Here is an 18,227-nt window from a genome sequence, read left to right as displayed (position 1 = left end):
CAAGAGTGTGATTATAAATCTTTTAACAATACAAAACACTGGAGAGTGAGAACTAACATGAGCACTTGAGTGTAAGATTATAAGTAATGTTCTTTCTACAGTCTTATACAGTCATTATGGTTATAAAACTAGCTAAAAAACGAGCTACTGAGCAACTTATGAAATAGCTCAACATTTGCGATCATCACAGATCCAACACCACCTTCTCCATGCCAGAGCCTTTAAACACTCCAGGAGGTCCAATGTCAAAACTCCACACATGAAGTGGGATCCAGCTGGCACTGGTATGTTTCTGGTAGGTACGGGAAGTTTGCGAGTTCCACATCTATTTCTTTAAAGGTCCATAATCTTCATTAGGTGGGACGTAACTGGAGCTGGCCAAACCTCAGGATGCCTCGGGATGGGGAGAGAAAGAGAAGCAGTGAAGAGAAATTTGCGTAGCTGCTATTCATGATATTAACAGCACAAGATGATAATGTAAATTTGATCAAATGTACTGGAGCACAAGTTTATTATATGTGACGTATGTTATGTGTAGGCTTTGCTAAAAAGATACGTTTTTAATCTGCACTTAAACTGGGAGAGTGTGTCTGAGCCCCGACACTGTCAGGAATACTATTCCAAAGTTTAGGAGCTAAATGTGAGAATAATCTACCGCCTTTAATGGACTTTGCTATTCTAGGAACTACTGGAAGTCCAGAGTTTTTAGATCCCAAGGAGCGTGACGGATTGTAGCGTGTTTAAAAACTGGATAGATACATGGGAGCTAAACCATTTAGTGTTTTATAAGTAAGAAGTAGTAGTTTGTAGTCGATTCGAAACTTAACAAGTAGCTAGTATAGTGATGATAAGATTGGAGTTATATGATCATATTTCCTTGACCTTGTGAGAACTCTGGCTGTCGCATTCTGAACTAACTGAAGCTTGTTTATTAATGATGCAGGACATCCACCTAGTAATGCATTACAATAGTCTAGTCTGGAGGTCATTAACACATGGACGAGCTTCTCTGCATCAGATATAGATAACATGTTTCTTATCTTAGAAATATTTCTAAGGTGAAAGAAGGCTGTTTTTGTAACTTGGTTGATATGATTTTTAAAAGACAAGTTGCTGTCTAAATGTGGATCATGGTGTGTATGGAAAGAGAAACAGTGTAGGGGTAATTCTGAAGGAAGAGTTTAGTAAGAGTGTAGTGGAGGTGAAGACAGTTTATTATAGAGTGATGAACGTGAAGCTGGAAGTTGAAGGGGTGATGATAAATGTCATCAGTGACTATGCTCCACAAGTCGGCTGTGAGATGGAGGAGAAGGAAAAATTCTGGAGTGAATTAGAGGAAGTGGTAGATGGTGTACCTAAGAATGAAAGATTGGTGATTGGGGCAGACTTTAATGGGCATGTAGGTAAAGGGAACAGAGGTGATGAGAAGGTGATGGGTAGGTATGGTCTTAAGGAGAGGAATGTGGAAGGGCAAATGGTGGTAGATTTTGCTAAAAGGATGGAAATAGCAGTGGTGAATACGTATTTTAAGAAGACGGAGGATCATAGGGTGACATATAAGAGTGGAGGAAGGTGCACACAGGTGGACTATGTTTTATGTAGGAGATGCAAGCTGAAGGAGATTGGAGACTGTAAGGTGGTTTTGGAGGCGAAGAAGAAGAAAGGAAAGTGAGGACTGAAAAAATAATAAGATGGTGGAAACTGAAGGAGAAAGACTGGAGTGTGAGATTCAGAAAAGAGGTCAGACAGGGGCCTGGTGTTGGTGAAGAGGTGCTGGATGATTGGGCAACTACTGCAGAAGTGATAAGGGAGACAGTTGGAAAGGTACTTAAACGGTGTGACATCTGGAAATAAAAAGGAAGACAAGGAGACGTGGTTGTGGAATGGAAGTGCAGGAGAGCATAAGAAGAAAGAGGTTGGCAAAACAGAATTGGGATCGACAGAGTAATAAGAAAAGTAGGCAGGAGTACAAGGAGATGCAGCAGCAGGTAAAGAAGAATGTGGCGAAAGTCAAGGAAAAGGCGTATGAGGAGCTGTATGAGAAGTTGGACACTAAGGAAGGAGAAAAGGATTCATACTGATTGACCAGGCAGAGGAACCAAGCTGGAAGGATGTGCTATAAGTTAGATCAATAAAGGATGGAGATTGAAATGTGTTGACTAGTGAGGAGAGTGTGTTGAGAAGATAGAGGGAGTATTTTGAGCAGCTGATGAATGAGGAAAATGAGAGAGAGAGAGAAGTTTGGATGGTGTGGAGATTGTGAAGCAGGAAGTGGATAATAATGACATACCGATAGAAACATGGAGATGTTTAGAAGAGATGGCAGTGGAGTTTTTAACAAGATTATTTAAAAGGATTTTGGAAGGTGAGAGGATACCTGAGGAATGGAGAAGGAGTGTGCTGGTACCGATCTTTAAGAATAAGGGAGATGTTCAAGCTTGCAGTAACTACAGGGGAATTAAGTTGATCAGTCACCCCATGAAGCTATGGGAAAGAGTAGTGGAAGCCAGGCTAAAAGAAGAGGTGACAATCTGTGAGCAACAGAATGGTTTCCTGCTGAGGAAGAGCACCACAGACACATTATTTGCTTTGAGAATGATAATGGAGAAGTATAGAGAAGGTCAGAAGGAGTTGCATTGTGTATTTGTAGATTTAGGGAAAGCATACGACAGAGTGCCTAAAGAGGAGTTGTGGTATTGTATGAGGAAGTCAGGTTTGTCAGAGAAGTATGTGAGGTTGGTGCAGGACATGTACCAGGACAGTGTGACAGCAGTAAAGTGTGCAGTAGGAATAAGAGACTGGTTCAAGGTGAAGGTTGGACTGCATCAAGGATCGGCTCTGAGCCCTTTCCTGTTTGCAGTGGTGATGGACAGGTTGACGAATGAGGTCAGACAGGAGTCTCCCTGGACTATTATGTTTGCGGATGATATCGTGATTTGTGGTGAGAGTAGGGAGCAGGTTGAGTAGAGCCTAGAGAGGTGGAGGTACATGCTGGAGAGAAGGGGAATAAAATTTAGTAGGAGTAAGAGTACATGTGTGTGAATTAGAGGTGGGAAGTAACGGAGTACAAATACTTCGTTACTGTACTTAAGTAGATTTTTCTGGTATCAGTACTTTACTCCACTATTTATTTTTCAGACAACTTTTTACTTTTACTCATTAAATTTTTACACAAATATCTGTACTTTTTACTTTTTACATTTTCAAAACAGACTCGTTACTTTAGTTTTAATCCATTGATTTGGTGAAATATTATTTTTTTTTTTTCACTGCTCGCCGATTTCAGCCGAACAACCGATTTCCTGTTACTGCGCGTCTTTTTCAATTCGCTGGTGTATAAAGTCCTGACTCTCACTCACCACAGATGTAGACTAGTTTACAAAGATAAGAATCAGCAGGCAGAAGGCAGTAAGAAGTTTGGGGTTAATGTGGATGAGACAGAGGGAGTCAGTGATGTAAACATGACTGAGAACAGACACATTCCTGATCATCATCTTTTCTCTGCTTGTGTTCAATATGTGAAACTTCAGCCTGGACACATTCATTAGGTAACAACATTTTTATTTAGTTTTTGTATTTATATATATATATATATATATATATATATATATATATATATATATATATATATATATATATATATATATATATATATATTTTTTTTTTTTAAACGGCACGAAATTTTATTAAAGCGCGATCAATTCAGCGCACATTTCTGTAAATACATAAATAAATAACTACATAAAAAAGAGGCGAAATTAAAACCTAATAAATAAATTTATCCACAACGTCCTTTCTTTACTTAGATTATTTATATATATATATATATATATATATATATATATATATATATATATATATATATATATATATATATATATATATATAAAACATGAAATATACATAAAATAACACCATCTAAATTTCTATGGGACTATGAACCAGGACATAATAAAATTTACCTGGTACATTATACAAATGCAACTTTAGATGAATAAGAATACATGACATATTTTGGCTTTCTTTTTCTCTGACCATGGCACAGTCTGGTTTTGGTGTGAATTTCCTGGGTTGTCCACTCCTGGGAAGATTGGCAAATGTTGTGTGCATAATCTTCCTTGCTGTTTAATGTTAAGATTTGAGTTGTTTGGAAATGGCATTAAATCCCTTGGGCAGCAACAAATGCTTTTCTACGATCATTGCTGGTTTCTTTCCTTCTTGTCTTTGAGTTACCATGAACCTGTATGCTTCAGGCCAGCAAACATCTAAAACTTCAGTTGATCAATTAATCAAGGCCACCTAGCTACTATACAGCCTCTTAATTCTTATGAAAGGAGTAAGGGTGTGATTTATTTTTCACAGATGGCTTTGATATTTTATTTATTACAGCTTTATTACTGTAAAATCAATAATGGCCATGTATAAAATGGCATGTGTTATTATTAACCTAAAATTGTATTCACCTAATTTTAAGACTTGATAAGGAACAGGTACATTTTATTATATCCTTATAAATATAACTATAGAAGAGGTTGTACTTTAATTGGAACAAAATGTCTTTGACACAATATTCACAACACACAGAATTGCACCTGATCAAACACGTCAAGTTATTTTACATTTAGGGCTGTCAAAATGAATTTATTAATAGCACGTAAACACATTCATTTTAACAGCACAAATTTTATTAACATGCAGTTAATGCAACCGCATTTCTGTTTGACCATAAATATTAATATTATAATAATATTATTTTTAAATTATTAAATAAATAAATACGAATGAAGCTAAATTAAAACCTTGAACGCAACACACATTTATTCACAATGTCCTTTCTTTACAGAATTTATTTTTTTTAATCACTAAGCATTTCTTTTACTGATGCGCCAAGTCACAAATCGAGCACCAAAATCCGCATGATGCACACATCTGACAATTGAAACCATCTGTGTGAAAATATTGCAAAAGTTATTTTTGGTGTCCTGATGATTTACGTAATTTAAAACACCATAATTACTTTAATACATTATCAAGTATATTTTATCTTAATGCTCTATGTTGAGTCAGGTTTCACTAATAATAAACATACATTTGCCTAAAGTGTCATGGAACAGCCTGCCTTGCGGTCACTCCGCAACTGTGACATAAAGCATCCATATTTGCCCATGCAAACTTGAAAAGTATTATTTTTGGTACATTTAAAACAGATAGAAATGTGTAATTAATTGTGATTAAATTAAATCATGACAATCATATATATATATATATATATATATATATATATATATATATATATATATATATATATATATATATATATATATATATAGGTGTACATCTACACAAGATAACTTATGACAACCATGATTACATTTATATATACAATTATAATATTATATAATATTATATAATATATATATATAATATATATATATTATATATATATTATATTTATATATATATATATTATATATATATATATATATATATATAAATTATAAATTATAAATATAAATTATAATATATAAAATTATTATTATAATTATATATATTGTAATCATGTACTTTATGTGATATTCTGTGTATAGATCTATTTGCTGTAGTTAGTTTTGTCTTATCTTGTGTTAATTTATGTTGTGTAATGTAGCAACTTGGTCCTGGAGGAATGTTGTTTTGTTTCAATGTGTGGTAGTGGGAACAGTCACATGTTGGGGCGGAGCAATTGGAATGATGGCCAGGTTTCGCTTATCAAATTAGTGGGTTTATAAAAGGAGCAGTCGGTGTCTGGTGGGAATGCATTTTCATAAACCCTGGTGACACCACCATATATCTGGCGCAGCTGGGAGAGGTTCGTGTGGTAAGGACTAAGTTGTCATGCCTGCTTGGTAGCCTGATTGGGTGGATTGGGTTTTAAGGGTGGTTTGGTTTCTTCTTTTAGTGTGGATTAAGGAATCCAGCCATTATCAGGTTAAAATCATCCCACTTTCTCGTTTAGAGTTTCACGCCGCATCATGACCTGGTTGAACCGGTAAGTTGGTTAACTGTCGGGTATTAATATCTGATGTCAGAAGATGGTAATTTTGTGCTAATTTCTCTGTAATTATGAAGTGAGGAACTGAGAGCCGTTGTAGTGGGCTGTCTTACCCGGGTGTCTTACCAGGGTGTCTTCGTACCGGGCTGCTTTCTTACCAGGGTGTCTTTGTACCGGGCTGCTGTCTTACCAGGGTGACTTCGTACTGGGCTGCTGTCTTACCAGGGTGTCTTCGTACTGGGCTGTCTTCTTGCTGGGCTGCCTTTTAGGTTGCTTTGCTGTTTTGCTGGGCTGTCTAGCTGTTTGGTTGTTTCGCTGTCTTGTGGTCTGCGGGTCGCTAACGCACGGACGGAGTGACCTATTGCATCGGGGTGCATGTTATCTACATGCCGAGAATCAGCGTGGGACACATGTCCTGGCCATACCGTGCTATAGCTAACGGCTTACTGGATTAGCCAAGGAGCTAAATGCTAGCGGACATATACATGTATGTGTTAGTGTGTCTGTTTCAGTGCTCCACACTGTGACGGTCCGCTGAGAGGTGGCCTGAGAAACTGCTGCTATACATATGTTTGTCTGAGGAGTCTGAAGACCTGGATGCCATCCAACAGCTAGCGGAATGCTAAGAGGTCATGTGCTTATTTTATGAGGTGTATTGAATCGAATTGATTTGACCATACTGTGGTTTGCTTCTTCTCCAGGTGTCTGGGAGACCAGTTCTAGTGTGAGGAAAAAGTTCCTCTTTGTTTGGTGGTGGTTTCCTTTGGTGTGCAGTGGTCGAAAGGTGGGGTTGTGGTGTCGTATTAGTGCACGTGTGTTTGCTGTGGATAGGAGATCATTAGAGTAAGGTCCCCAGCCCTGGAGTCCAAGCAATCTTGTGTGGTATATGATGTATAGTTTGATGTAATTTTAATAGTTCTTAATAAACTGTGTGAATTATACCTCTGTCTCACGTCCTGACTCTGTAGACGAATCTGGGTGCCTTGTGCACGTCTTTTATAAAGGGTTATTCCCAGTAACTGAGCCCCCGGGCTGGCCTAGTCGGTTTCTACTAATAACATTCTTAAATCTTGTTCATACATTTTATTGTTAAAGTCTTCTATCCTAAATTTCTCGATTTTCGGGAACAAATTGGATGCGCCGGTGCCACAAATGTATTCTGTACTGTATATTGAAATTACAAATAGGCGACTTTAAGATAAGCTGACATTTTCTTGAGTACAACTAATTGAAGCGACAGGATACTAAATAAAGGTAATGAAATGCTATCTTGTGTGCAAGATGTGTTTGTGTAATCTGATTAGCTATTCTGTATAGATATTGTGCTCATAGTGTGATGGATAATCTGAGATCTGAATTCTCAAAAATGAAATTTAAATAATAAAGCTCAAGACCTTTAACCTTGGCCATTTAATCTTTACTGTTATCCATGAACTATTGTGTATATTGTGTATTTTTTTTTCTTTTTTTTTTTTTTTAAGTAAAAGTGCTCATTAAACAGCAACTTAATTACTTCTGTCTTACTTCCTGCTTTAGAAGTAAAATTCCAAGTAATAAAACATTGTTAATGTTAAAATCCATGTCTATTTTGTAGAAAACCAACTTAACTGCAGAATAATCCAGATGTAACAAGTAATTTTCTGTGAAACCAGATATGTTAGACGTCTGGTTTAAAAATTCCCATATGATTCCATTACATCCACATAAACAAGGATAAAGAATGAATCGCAACTACGAGAATGAAATAATAACACGACAAAATGAAGATTTTGCCCTTGATCCTGGATCTGAAATGCTCGTCCTCTGTGCTCGTGTATCTTCATTTCAGTAAATGGGTGTAAATTACATCCTGCGGTAAACAACGCTGATAAATTGGAGGCGTCTTCTAAACAGCTGCAGCTGTAATGCAGCACAATTGCTCATACATCCTTCGGTTTAGACACAGACAATTTAATATACATTGAGAAAATAACAACTATATATATATATATATATATATATATATATATATATATATATATATATATATATATATATACACACATATATAATTCATGCCTATAAGACTGTACAACAGGAGAAGCATAAGCAATGAGACACAAAGTGAAATTAGTGATTTATAACAGCATGACGTCATTCTGTTGTAGGTCATTCTCAGGCTGAACGTTTTTTCATGGCTATTTTCTTATTCGCGGGGCTGATGTGTCAGTTAAGCGATAATTGTTTAAGAATGAAGGAAAAATGTCAATGTTAATGAGATGCAAACATTAATACTGCTGCCAACATGCACCCTATGTAGGGAATCAGACGAGAAATGAAATACAGCCCACAGGGATATTTAAGAAAATAAATATAGACAAAAATTTAATAAAAAAAACATATACTCATACACTCAGACACATACACTCATATTAAGTGCTGTGTCATCAAGTAATATTTACATATTAAAAATTCATACTGTGTGATGTCGCCACAGCGGAAAAAACGTCTCCATACTACTCTGTTCTCTACATCTGCCTCTTTCATACCAACTACCTGCATGTCTTACCTCACCACATCTATAAATCTCCTCCTTGGCCTTTCTCTCTTTCTCCTTCCTGGCAGCTCCATCTACAGCATTCTACTACCAATATACCCCATGTCCCTTATCTGCACATGTCCAAACCATCTCAATCGGGCCTCTCTGTTTGTTTCCAAAATGTACTACATGTTTCTAATAAAATCTCTCTAAAAAAATCATCTTACCCCTATTGAATTTCATTCCCCTTCTCTCCAGCGCATACCCCTACTTTTCCAGGCTCTTCTCAACCTGCTCCCTACTCTCACCACAAATTACAATATCATCCGCAAACAGTCTTACCTCATCTGTCCAACTGTCCATCACCACTGCAAACAGGAAAGAGCTCAGGACCGATCCTTGATGCAATTCAACCTCCACCTTAAACCAGTCTGTCGTTCTTCTGCACACTTCACTGCTGTCACACTGTCCTCATACATGTCCTGCACCACCTTCACATACTTTTCTGCCACACCAGACTTCCTCTTACAATACCACATCTCCTCTAGATCCACAAACACACAATGCAACTCCTTCTGACCTTCTCTGTACTTCTCCGTCAACATGCTCAAATCAAATATTGCACCCGTACTGCTCTTCCTCGGCATGAATCCATACTTTTGCTCACAGAAAACCTTAACCCGTATCTATATGCCCTAATCCGTAAATCTAAAACCTTACCCCTAATTTAAAGCCCTACTCCCCATGTTTATGCTCTCATTTCTAACTCTAAACATTAACCCCTAACTCTGAACCCTAACCTCTAACTTCAGACCCTAAGCCTGAACTAACCCCTAACCTTATCTCCTAACTCTGAACTCTAAAACCTAACCCCTAAATCTAAGACCTAACCCTATCTCTAACCCTAACCCTTAGCATTAAACCTTAACCAATATCTATATGACCTAATCCCTAAAACCCCAACTCTAAGTCCTACCCCCTATGCCAATGCTCTCATTCCTAACTCTAAACCCTAATCTTTATCTTTAGACCATAACCTTAACTCCTAACTTTGAACTCTAAACCCTAACACCTAAATCAAATTCCTAACCTGTAACACTAAACTCTAACCTTGAAACTCTAAAACTCTAAATCTGAGACCTAACCTGTATCTATATCTTCTAATTCCTATTTCTAAACCTTAATCCTTTACTTTAAGCACAAACTCTAACTCTAAACCCTAAGACATAATCCATAAAACTAAACCATAGATATTCTCGACCAAGATGGCGGCGCGTGCACAACGCGAGGCCCAGCGTCTCTCCAGATTTTGCGATTTAGTAGCAATTTCTCCATCAACAGCAAGTTTATTCACGCAGAACAGGCTTGCACACATCTCATACAGCCGAGAAGCATTACTAGACATTGGCAACACTCACAGATACGGACTTTCAACGGACTTTGAACTCCCTCGGGAAATCGCCAGAACACCGCGGACCGCTGATCCAGCTTGGCCGACAGCGAGACCACAGCGCCGGCGGCGAGACCGTAAACAAAGGAGGGGGAAGCGAGGCGGCATCAGGGCTAAGCTAAGGCTAAACCCGCATCAACCATCGATTCCAAGCGTCTTCCTTGCCAATGTACGGTCTCTTGCTAATAAAATGGATGAGTTGCTGCTCCAGATATCATCACACAAACGGATTAAGGAATGTAATGTCATGATTTTTACGGAAACATGGCTCAACAACAACATTCCCAGCAGCGCCATTGAGCTCGGGGGTCGCAGTGTTTATCGGGCGGACAGGATGGCAGAGGACTCTGGTAAGCGCAGAGGTGGAGGTCTGTGCATTTATGTTAACAACTCATGGTGCACGGACTCTACTGTTACTGAAAGTCATTGCTCTGTTCATTTAGAGTATTTGATGATTAAGTGCAGACCCTTTTATTTACCGAGAGAATTCTCAGCCATTGTTGTGACTGCAGTGTACATTCCACCGGATGCTAATGCTAAGCTAGCTATGGAGGAACTGCATGCAGCTATCAGCAAACAGCAGTCTACACATCCGGAAGGAGCCATAATTGTTGCTGGAGATTTCAACCACTCCAACCTGAAATCTGTTCTACCAAAATTTCACCGCAATGTCTCCTGCTCTACCAGAGGGGACAAAACACTGGACCAGGTATACACAAACATATTCTCCTCCCCCACTTGGGTCAGTCTGATCACCTCTCTTTGTTCATGCTATCCAAATACACACCACTGATCAAACGTGTGAAACCAGCTGTGAGGACAGTAAAGGTATGGCCAGACGGACGTCTATTCAGTGTTTAGCAGAGTGGATGCACGCAAGTCAGCTGGCCCGGATGGCATACCGGGACGTGTTCTCATAGCATGCGCTGGACAACTGGCACAGGTTTTTACTGACATTTTCAACCTGTCACTGGCCCAAGCCACGGTACCAACATGCCTGAAGACCACTACTATCATACCAGTGCCTAAGCACTCAGCTGCTGAATGCCTGAATGACTTTCGCCCGTTTGCCATTACCCCCATTGCTATGAAGTGCTTTGAGAAACTGGTCCTGAATCACCTCACTGCGGGCCTACCACCTACACTGGACCCACACCAGTATGCCTATCGCCCGAACAGGTCAACCGAGGATGCAGTTTCCACAGCTCTTCATTCTGCTCTCACCCACCTGGATAAGAGCAACACATACATCAGAATGCTGTTCATTGACTTTAGCTCTGCATTCAATACAGTCCTCCCCACTGTACTGATCACTAAGCTCAGTGAACTAAGTATCTGCACCTCCACTTGCAGATGGATTCTGGACTTTCTCACCAACAGACCTCAATCTGTCAGGTTGGGAAACCAGGTATCCTCAACCCTCATTCTAAACACTGGCATACCGCAGGGCTGTGTTCTGAGCCCACTGCTCTACTCCCTGTTCACCCACGATTGTGCTCCTCTGTATAACTCCAACATCTTCATCAAGTATGCAGATGACACCACCGTGGTCAGCCAGATCGAAAACAACGACGAATCGGCCTACAGGGAAGAGATCCGTAATCTGGCAGCATGGTGTGCCACCAACAACCTGACACTCAACGCCACAAAGACCAAAGAGCTCATTGTGGACTTCCGGAAATCCAACAGTGGGAGACATCTACCAGTCAACATCAATGGAACCGAGGTAGAGCGAGTCTCCAGCTTTAAGTTCCTGGGAGTTCACATCTCTGAGGATCTGTCCTGGCAGCAGAACACATCAGCTCTGGTAAAAAAAAGCACAACAACGCCTGTACATCATCAAGGACTCTTCACATCCCAGTCATAAACTGTTTAACCTTCTTCCATCACGAAGGAGATACAGAAACTTGCGCACCAGAACCAGCAGGTTCAGGGACAACTTTTTTCCATCCACCATCACATTACTAAACTCAACACTACACCGCTAAATCACTAGAAAACAAACACAAACAAAAGACTGTATATAACCTCTGTACAATACATGTACATACTACATATTATATCTTTTTCACTCCTCAGTACATCTGCACTTTTTTATATCTGTATGTATCTTTATCATTACTGTACATTCTGCCCAACATTTCACATTCATTTGTATATATAATGTATGTGTATATATTTATATATATATATATATATATATATATATATATATATATATATATATATATATACAGTGAGGAAAATAAGTATTTGAACACCCTGCTATTTTGCAAGTTCTCCCACTTAGAAATCATGGAGGGTCTGAAATTGTCATCGTAGGTGCATGTCCACTGTGAGAGACATAATCTAAAAAAAAAAATTCCAGAAATCACAATATATGATTTTTAAACTATTTATTTGTATGATACAGCTGCAAATAAGTATTTGAACACCTGTCTCTGTCTGTCTATAACCTCAAAGACCTGTTAGTCTGCCTTTAAAATGTCCACCCTCACTACATTTATTATCCTAAATTAGATGCACCTGTTTGAGGTCGTTAGCTGCATAAAGACACCTGTCCACCCCATACAATCAGTAAGAATCCAACTACTAACATGGCCAAGACTAAAGAGCTGTCTAAAGACACTAGAGACAAAATTGTACACCTCCACAAGGCTGGAAAGGGCTACGGGGAAATTGCCAAGCAGCTTGGTGAAAAAAGTTCCACTGTTGGAGCAATCATTAGAAAATGGAAGAAGCTAAACATGACTGTCAATCTCCCTCAGACTGGGGCTCCATGCAAGATCTCACCTCGTGGGGTCTCAATGATCCTAAGGAAGGGAAGAAATCAGCCCAGAACAACAGGGGAGGAGCTGGACAATGACCTGAAAAGAGCTGGTACCACCGTTTCCAAGGTTACTGTTGGTAATACACTAAGACGTCATGGTTTGAAATCATGCATGGCACGGAAGGTTCTCCTGCTTAAACCAGCACATGTCCAGGCACGTCTTAAGTTTGCCAATGACCATTTGGATGATCCAGAGGAGTCATGGGAGAAAGTCATGTGGTCAGATGAGACCAAAATATAACTTTTAGGTCATAATTCCACTAAACGTGTTTGGAGGAAGAAGAATGATGAGTACCATCCCAAGAACACCATCCCTACTGTGAAGCATAGGGGTGGTAGCATCATGCTTTGGGAGTGTTTTTCTGCACATGGGACAGGGCGACTGCACTGTATTAAGGAGAGGATAACCGGGGCCATGTATTGCGAGATTTTGGGGAACAACCTCCTTCCCTCAGTTAGAGCATTGAAGATGGGTCGAGGCTGGGTCTTCCAACATGACAATGACCTGAAGCACACAGCCAGGATAACCAAGGAGTGGCTCTGTAAGAAGCATATCAAGGTTCTGGCGTGGCCTAGCCAGTCTCCATACCTAAACCCAATAGAGAATCTTTGGAGGGAGCTCAAACTCTGTGTTGCTCAGCGACAGGCCAGAAACCTGACTGATCTAGAGAAGATCTGTGTGGAGGAGTGGGCCAAAATCCCTCCTGCAGTGTGTGCAAACCTGGTGAAAAACTACAGGAAACGTTTGACCTCTGTAATTGCAAACAAAGGCTACTGTACCAAATATTAACATTGACTTTCTCAGGTGTTCAAATACTTATTTGCAGCTGTATCATATAAATAAATAGTTAAAAAATCATATATTGCGATTTCTGGATGTTTTTTTTTAGATTATGTCTCTCACAGTGGACATGCACCTATGATGACAATTTCAGACCCCTCCATGATTTCTAAGTGGGAGAACTTGCAAAATAGCAGGGTGTTCAATTACTTATTTTCCTCACTGTATATATATATATATATATATATATATATATATATATATATATATATATATATATATATATATATATATATATATATATATATATATTTTTTTTTTTTATAGTAGACTGTTTATTCAGCTTGCTACTCCTTAATGCCATAATCTTGTGATCTGTAACCTTTCATTTCTGCACAATTTCTTAATTACTGTACGCCTCTATATTTATTCACTGTACTTCTGAATGTCCACACATCCCTGCACTGAAATAGCCTTTATATTTATTCACTGTATATACTTTCATATATACCACTTGCTGTAAATATGCTAGATAGTTATCTGCACTGTGAATATGCTAGATATTTATCTGCACTTTTGCACGACTGCTACATTTTGCACTTCTGGTAGATGCCAAACTGCATTTCGTTGCTGTGTACCTGTACTATGCAATGACAATAAAGTTGTATCTATCTATCTATCTATCTATCTATCTATCTATCTATCTATCTATCTATCTATCTATCTATCTATCTATCTATCTATCTATCTATCTATCTATCTATCTATCTATCTAATCCCTAAATCTAAACCCTAACCCTGAACTCTAAATGGTAACCTCTAATTCTAAACCCCCTAACCACTATCTCTATGTCCTAACCCCTAACTCTAAACCCTAACCTTTATCTCCATGCCCTAACTGCTAAGTGTAAACTCTTTGCCCTAGCCTAAGCTCTATCCCCTAACACTAACAATAACCCTGAACTCTAAGCCCAACAACAACAAAAATGAAAGTCCAATTTACAATCCCAAACCTGTGCTTTAGATCCTAACCCTGATCACTCGGTTTCAAATCAATAAATTTTTATTTGTATAGTGCTTTTAACAATGCCTATCGTCACAAAGCAGCTTCACAGGATAATGTGGTAATATATAATGTATATTTTTTCCTTTATAATTGTAAGTTTGTCCATAATGAGCCAGCTGGTGGTGTCTGTGGCAAGCCCTAACCATAAACCCTATGCTTTCTTTTTCTTCTTTTATAAAAGCTCCAACACAAGAACAACATCCGTAGCACTCAGTAGGTAAGTCAGAAAATCATTTCAGATCAGTTTCAGAAACTCTCACTTGATGAATATGCAGTTCAGTAACATGTTTTTAACATGCTGTTAGTGTGTTTTTAACCACAGTTATTACATGAAGGCAGCATTAAGGTGGAAGTGAATTATTTATACCACATTGATTCGGAAATGAAAAGCTTTGACAGCTCTTCACTTCTGCAGCTGAGTAAACGGGTTAAACAAGGAGCTCGCTGATGTCGGATTGGAAAAACAGTCTGAAAATAGCATAAAGAAATAAAAGATTCACCTCCAGAGAGACGTCACCCCTTTCACACCTCGGCTCTATTACACTAAACCTGCTTTATTTCTCTGATCTTAAAGCAGTTCAATCGATACAGTTTTATTTTTTCCAACTTCACCTCATCTTCTAAAGAAAACCCGCAGGTTTATTTTCCAGCCTCCGCACATCGATCCTCAGCGTTTCTCTCAGAATCTACACGAACACAGAAAGATCCTCACATGCTTCTCACCATGGATATTTGCAGGAAAGCAAAGGGATGGATGTTATATAACCACATTCATTACACAGCCATTTTGCTTAAAATACAGGAATCTCTAAACCCTAACCCCTAACTCTAAACCATAGCCCAAACAAACTCCCCAAACCGGAACGCTAAGCATTAAAACCTAAACTCTAACTCTAAACTCTAACCCCTAACTCTAAGCCCTAAACGCAATATTTTAACTCCAACCCCCAACCCTAAACTCTAAGCCCAAAACCCTATCTCTAAACTCTAACTCCTAACTCTAAGCCCTAAACGCAATCTTTTAACCCCGTCCCCAAACCCTGAACTCTAAACCCTAAACCTTATTTCTAAACTCCAACCCCTAATTCTAAGCCCTAATCCCAAACTTCTAACCCCAACCCCCATTTCTAAACTCTAAGGTCTAAACCTAAACTTCAACCCTAACATCGGTTGGGTGGTATGTGTTTGAATATGACCAACACTCACAAACCCCCACCACCCCACCCACTCACACAAAACCCTAACCCAAACCCCCCACCACCACACGCCAAAGGATATAAGTAACAGTCTTTAATACGAGCAAGGAACAAAAGAAATTCAAGGAACAGGCTTGAACAGGTCTGAGGCAAGAGACATTGAAGGTAGGGTGGATCCAAAAGACCTTGGGTAGTTTAAGGCGTACAGCAATCGGTTAATGAACTTAGAGATGGGGAAGGGTCCCAGAAATCGAGGAGCGAGTTTACGATCATACCACTCTGAGAACGCTCGATCTTGTCTAATCTCAAAAGCTAAGCAGGGGCCAAATTATTCTGCCAGGAATCGGGGTTAGTGAGAGGACCCAAATCCAGGATGCCAATGGGGTATGGAGAAAACAGGCTTTAATAAAAAAAAAAGCAGCAATCAGAGCAATAGAGCAAAAGGCAAAAACAAAGTCCAAGAAAACAGTTCAGAGCTCAAACCAGAGATCAGGGTATCCAGGGCAGGAACAGGGATCAGAGACAGAGTTGGGAAACCAGAACAGGCAGGGCGGCGAGAGTAATCCCAGGGACATGGAAAGCCGGTGAGATAATCTGGCCCTGAGCTAAAGTTTTTATGTAATTTTTTACCTGGTGGTGCAGGATAAACAAGCCTCTAGTTGGCTGCTGATGAGGCAGCGTGACGCCCTGGGGCTGGGGGCGGGGCAACACCCTCTGCAGCGGACTGAGGCGGGGTGACACCCTCTGTGGAGACCCACGTCACCAGCAAAACCTGGGGGTGGAGCAGTGTAGTATTCAAGGATTTGGCCCGAAATGGTACCCTGGGCCGCGTTTATTTATACTGCGGGAAGATGGCTGATGCGCAGGTAGTGAGAGGGTGCCGCACCGGAAACAGCTGTTTTTAGCTGTTTTTCATACTAAGAGAGGTTATTTCCATGTAAATACAGTTTAACATCTGTAAAAAGTAAATCTTCATATTGTTAAATGACCCAGTTTATTGCATATCAACAAAAAGAACATGTACATGCCTTTCAAAAAATTTAAAAACTTTTCACAGGTGTTGTCAGTTGAGACAATGTTCATTGTTAAAAACGCTATACAAATACAAGTGAATTGAATTGAACCTATCTACAAAAGCAAAGGTAGAAAATAAAAGCTAAAAGTTAAATCAAAAGAGTTATTTGCTTGAGTGTTGTTAGAGTTGGTATAGTTACCATCAAGCATGCTGATTAGAATATTAGGCCACTTTTCCGTTTTCTGGTTCTGTTCTTTAGATAACTTTAAGTTTAACTTGTACTTTTACTCTGTTTAACCTTGTGCACTGTAAATGGACGTGGGCGACCATGCAGTGTGTGGAGTTTCTCTTCCTCACTCCAAACCTGATGCTATTAACACTCACGGCCTCAAACTGTGCTGAACTCAGGAAAGGTCACTTTGAGGAGATGTTAATGTCTCACCACATGGTCCACACACACACACACACACACACACACACACACACACACACACACACACACACACACACACACAGAAATCATCAGACTTTACATGATGATGCAGGCTTTGTAAATATAAACAAACTATAAATATATTCTTCTTTTTTTTCTTTTGGCTGCTCCCATTAGGGGTCGCCACTGTGGATCATCTGTCGCAGTACTACTCTGTCCTCTACATTTGCCTCTTTCAAACAGACTACCTTCATGTCTTCCCTTTTTACATCCATAAACCTCCTGTTTGGCCTTCCTCTTTTCCTCCTTCCTGGTGGCTCTATCCAACCTGCTCCTTACTCTCACCACAAATCACAATATCATCCACAAACAGCATAGTCCATTGAGACTCCTGTCTGACTTTGTCCGTCAACCTGTCCATCACCACTGCAAACAGGAAAGGGCTCAGAGCCGATCGTTGATGCAATCCAACCTCTACCTCTTCTCTCAGCCTGGCTTTCACTACTCTTTCCCATAACTTCCTGGTGTGCCTGATAAAATGTATTCCCCTGTAGTTACTGCAGGTCTGCACATCTCCCTTATTCCTTAAAACCGGTACCAACTCCTTCTCCATTCTTCAGGCATCCTCTCACCTTCCAGAATCTTGTTAAACGGTCTGGTTAAGAATGCCACTGCCATCTTTCCTAAACATCTCCATGCTTCTACCGGTATGTCATCTGGTCCAACTGACTTTCTACTCTTCATCCTCTTAATAGCTGCTCTCACTTCCTTCTTACTAATTTGATCCGCTTCCTGCTTTACCATCTCCACATCATCCAACCTTCTCTCTCTTTTATTTTCCTCATTCATCAGCTGCTCAAAATACTCCCTCCATCTTCTTAACACACTTCCCTCACTCGTTAACACA

The 18,227-nt window shown here is 39.5% G+C and overlaps 1 protein-coding gene across 1 annotated transcript in view; it reads left to right on the top strand.

The window, feature by feature from the left end:
* Positions 1-10,792, top strand: part of LOC310731348 (uncharacterized protein) — a gene marked incomplete at its 3' end in the record, with an annotated part of 62,481 nt that extends 51,689 nt beyond the window's left edge. The window contains exon 2 of the mRNA XM_083550944.1: positions 9,815-10,792. Within this exon, the coding sequence (XP_083407070.1) occupies positions 9,815-10,792 (978 nt within the window). The remainder of the gene's footprint in view (positions 1-9,814) is intronic.
* Positions 10,793-18,227: the final 7,435 nt, after the last annotated feature.

Source organism: Silurus aristotelis (assembly GCF_946808225.1).
Source record: "Silurus aristotelis genome assembly, chromosome: 9".
Lineage (NCBI taxonomy): Eukaryota > Metazoa > Chordata > Actinopteri > Siluriformes > Siluridae > Silurus > Silurus aristotelis.
This window is presented reverse-complemented; position numbering and strand designations above follow the sequence as displayed.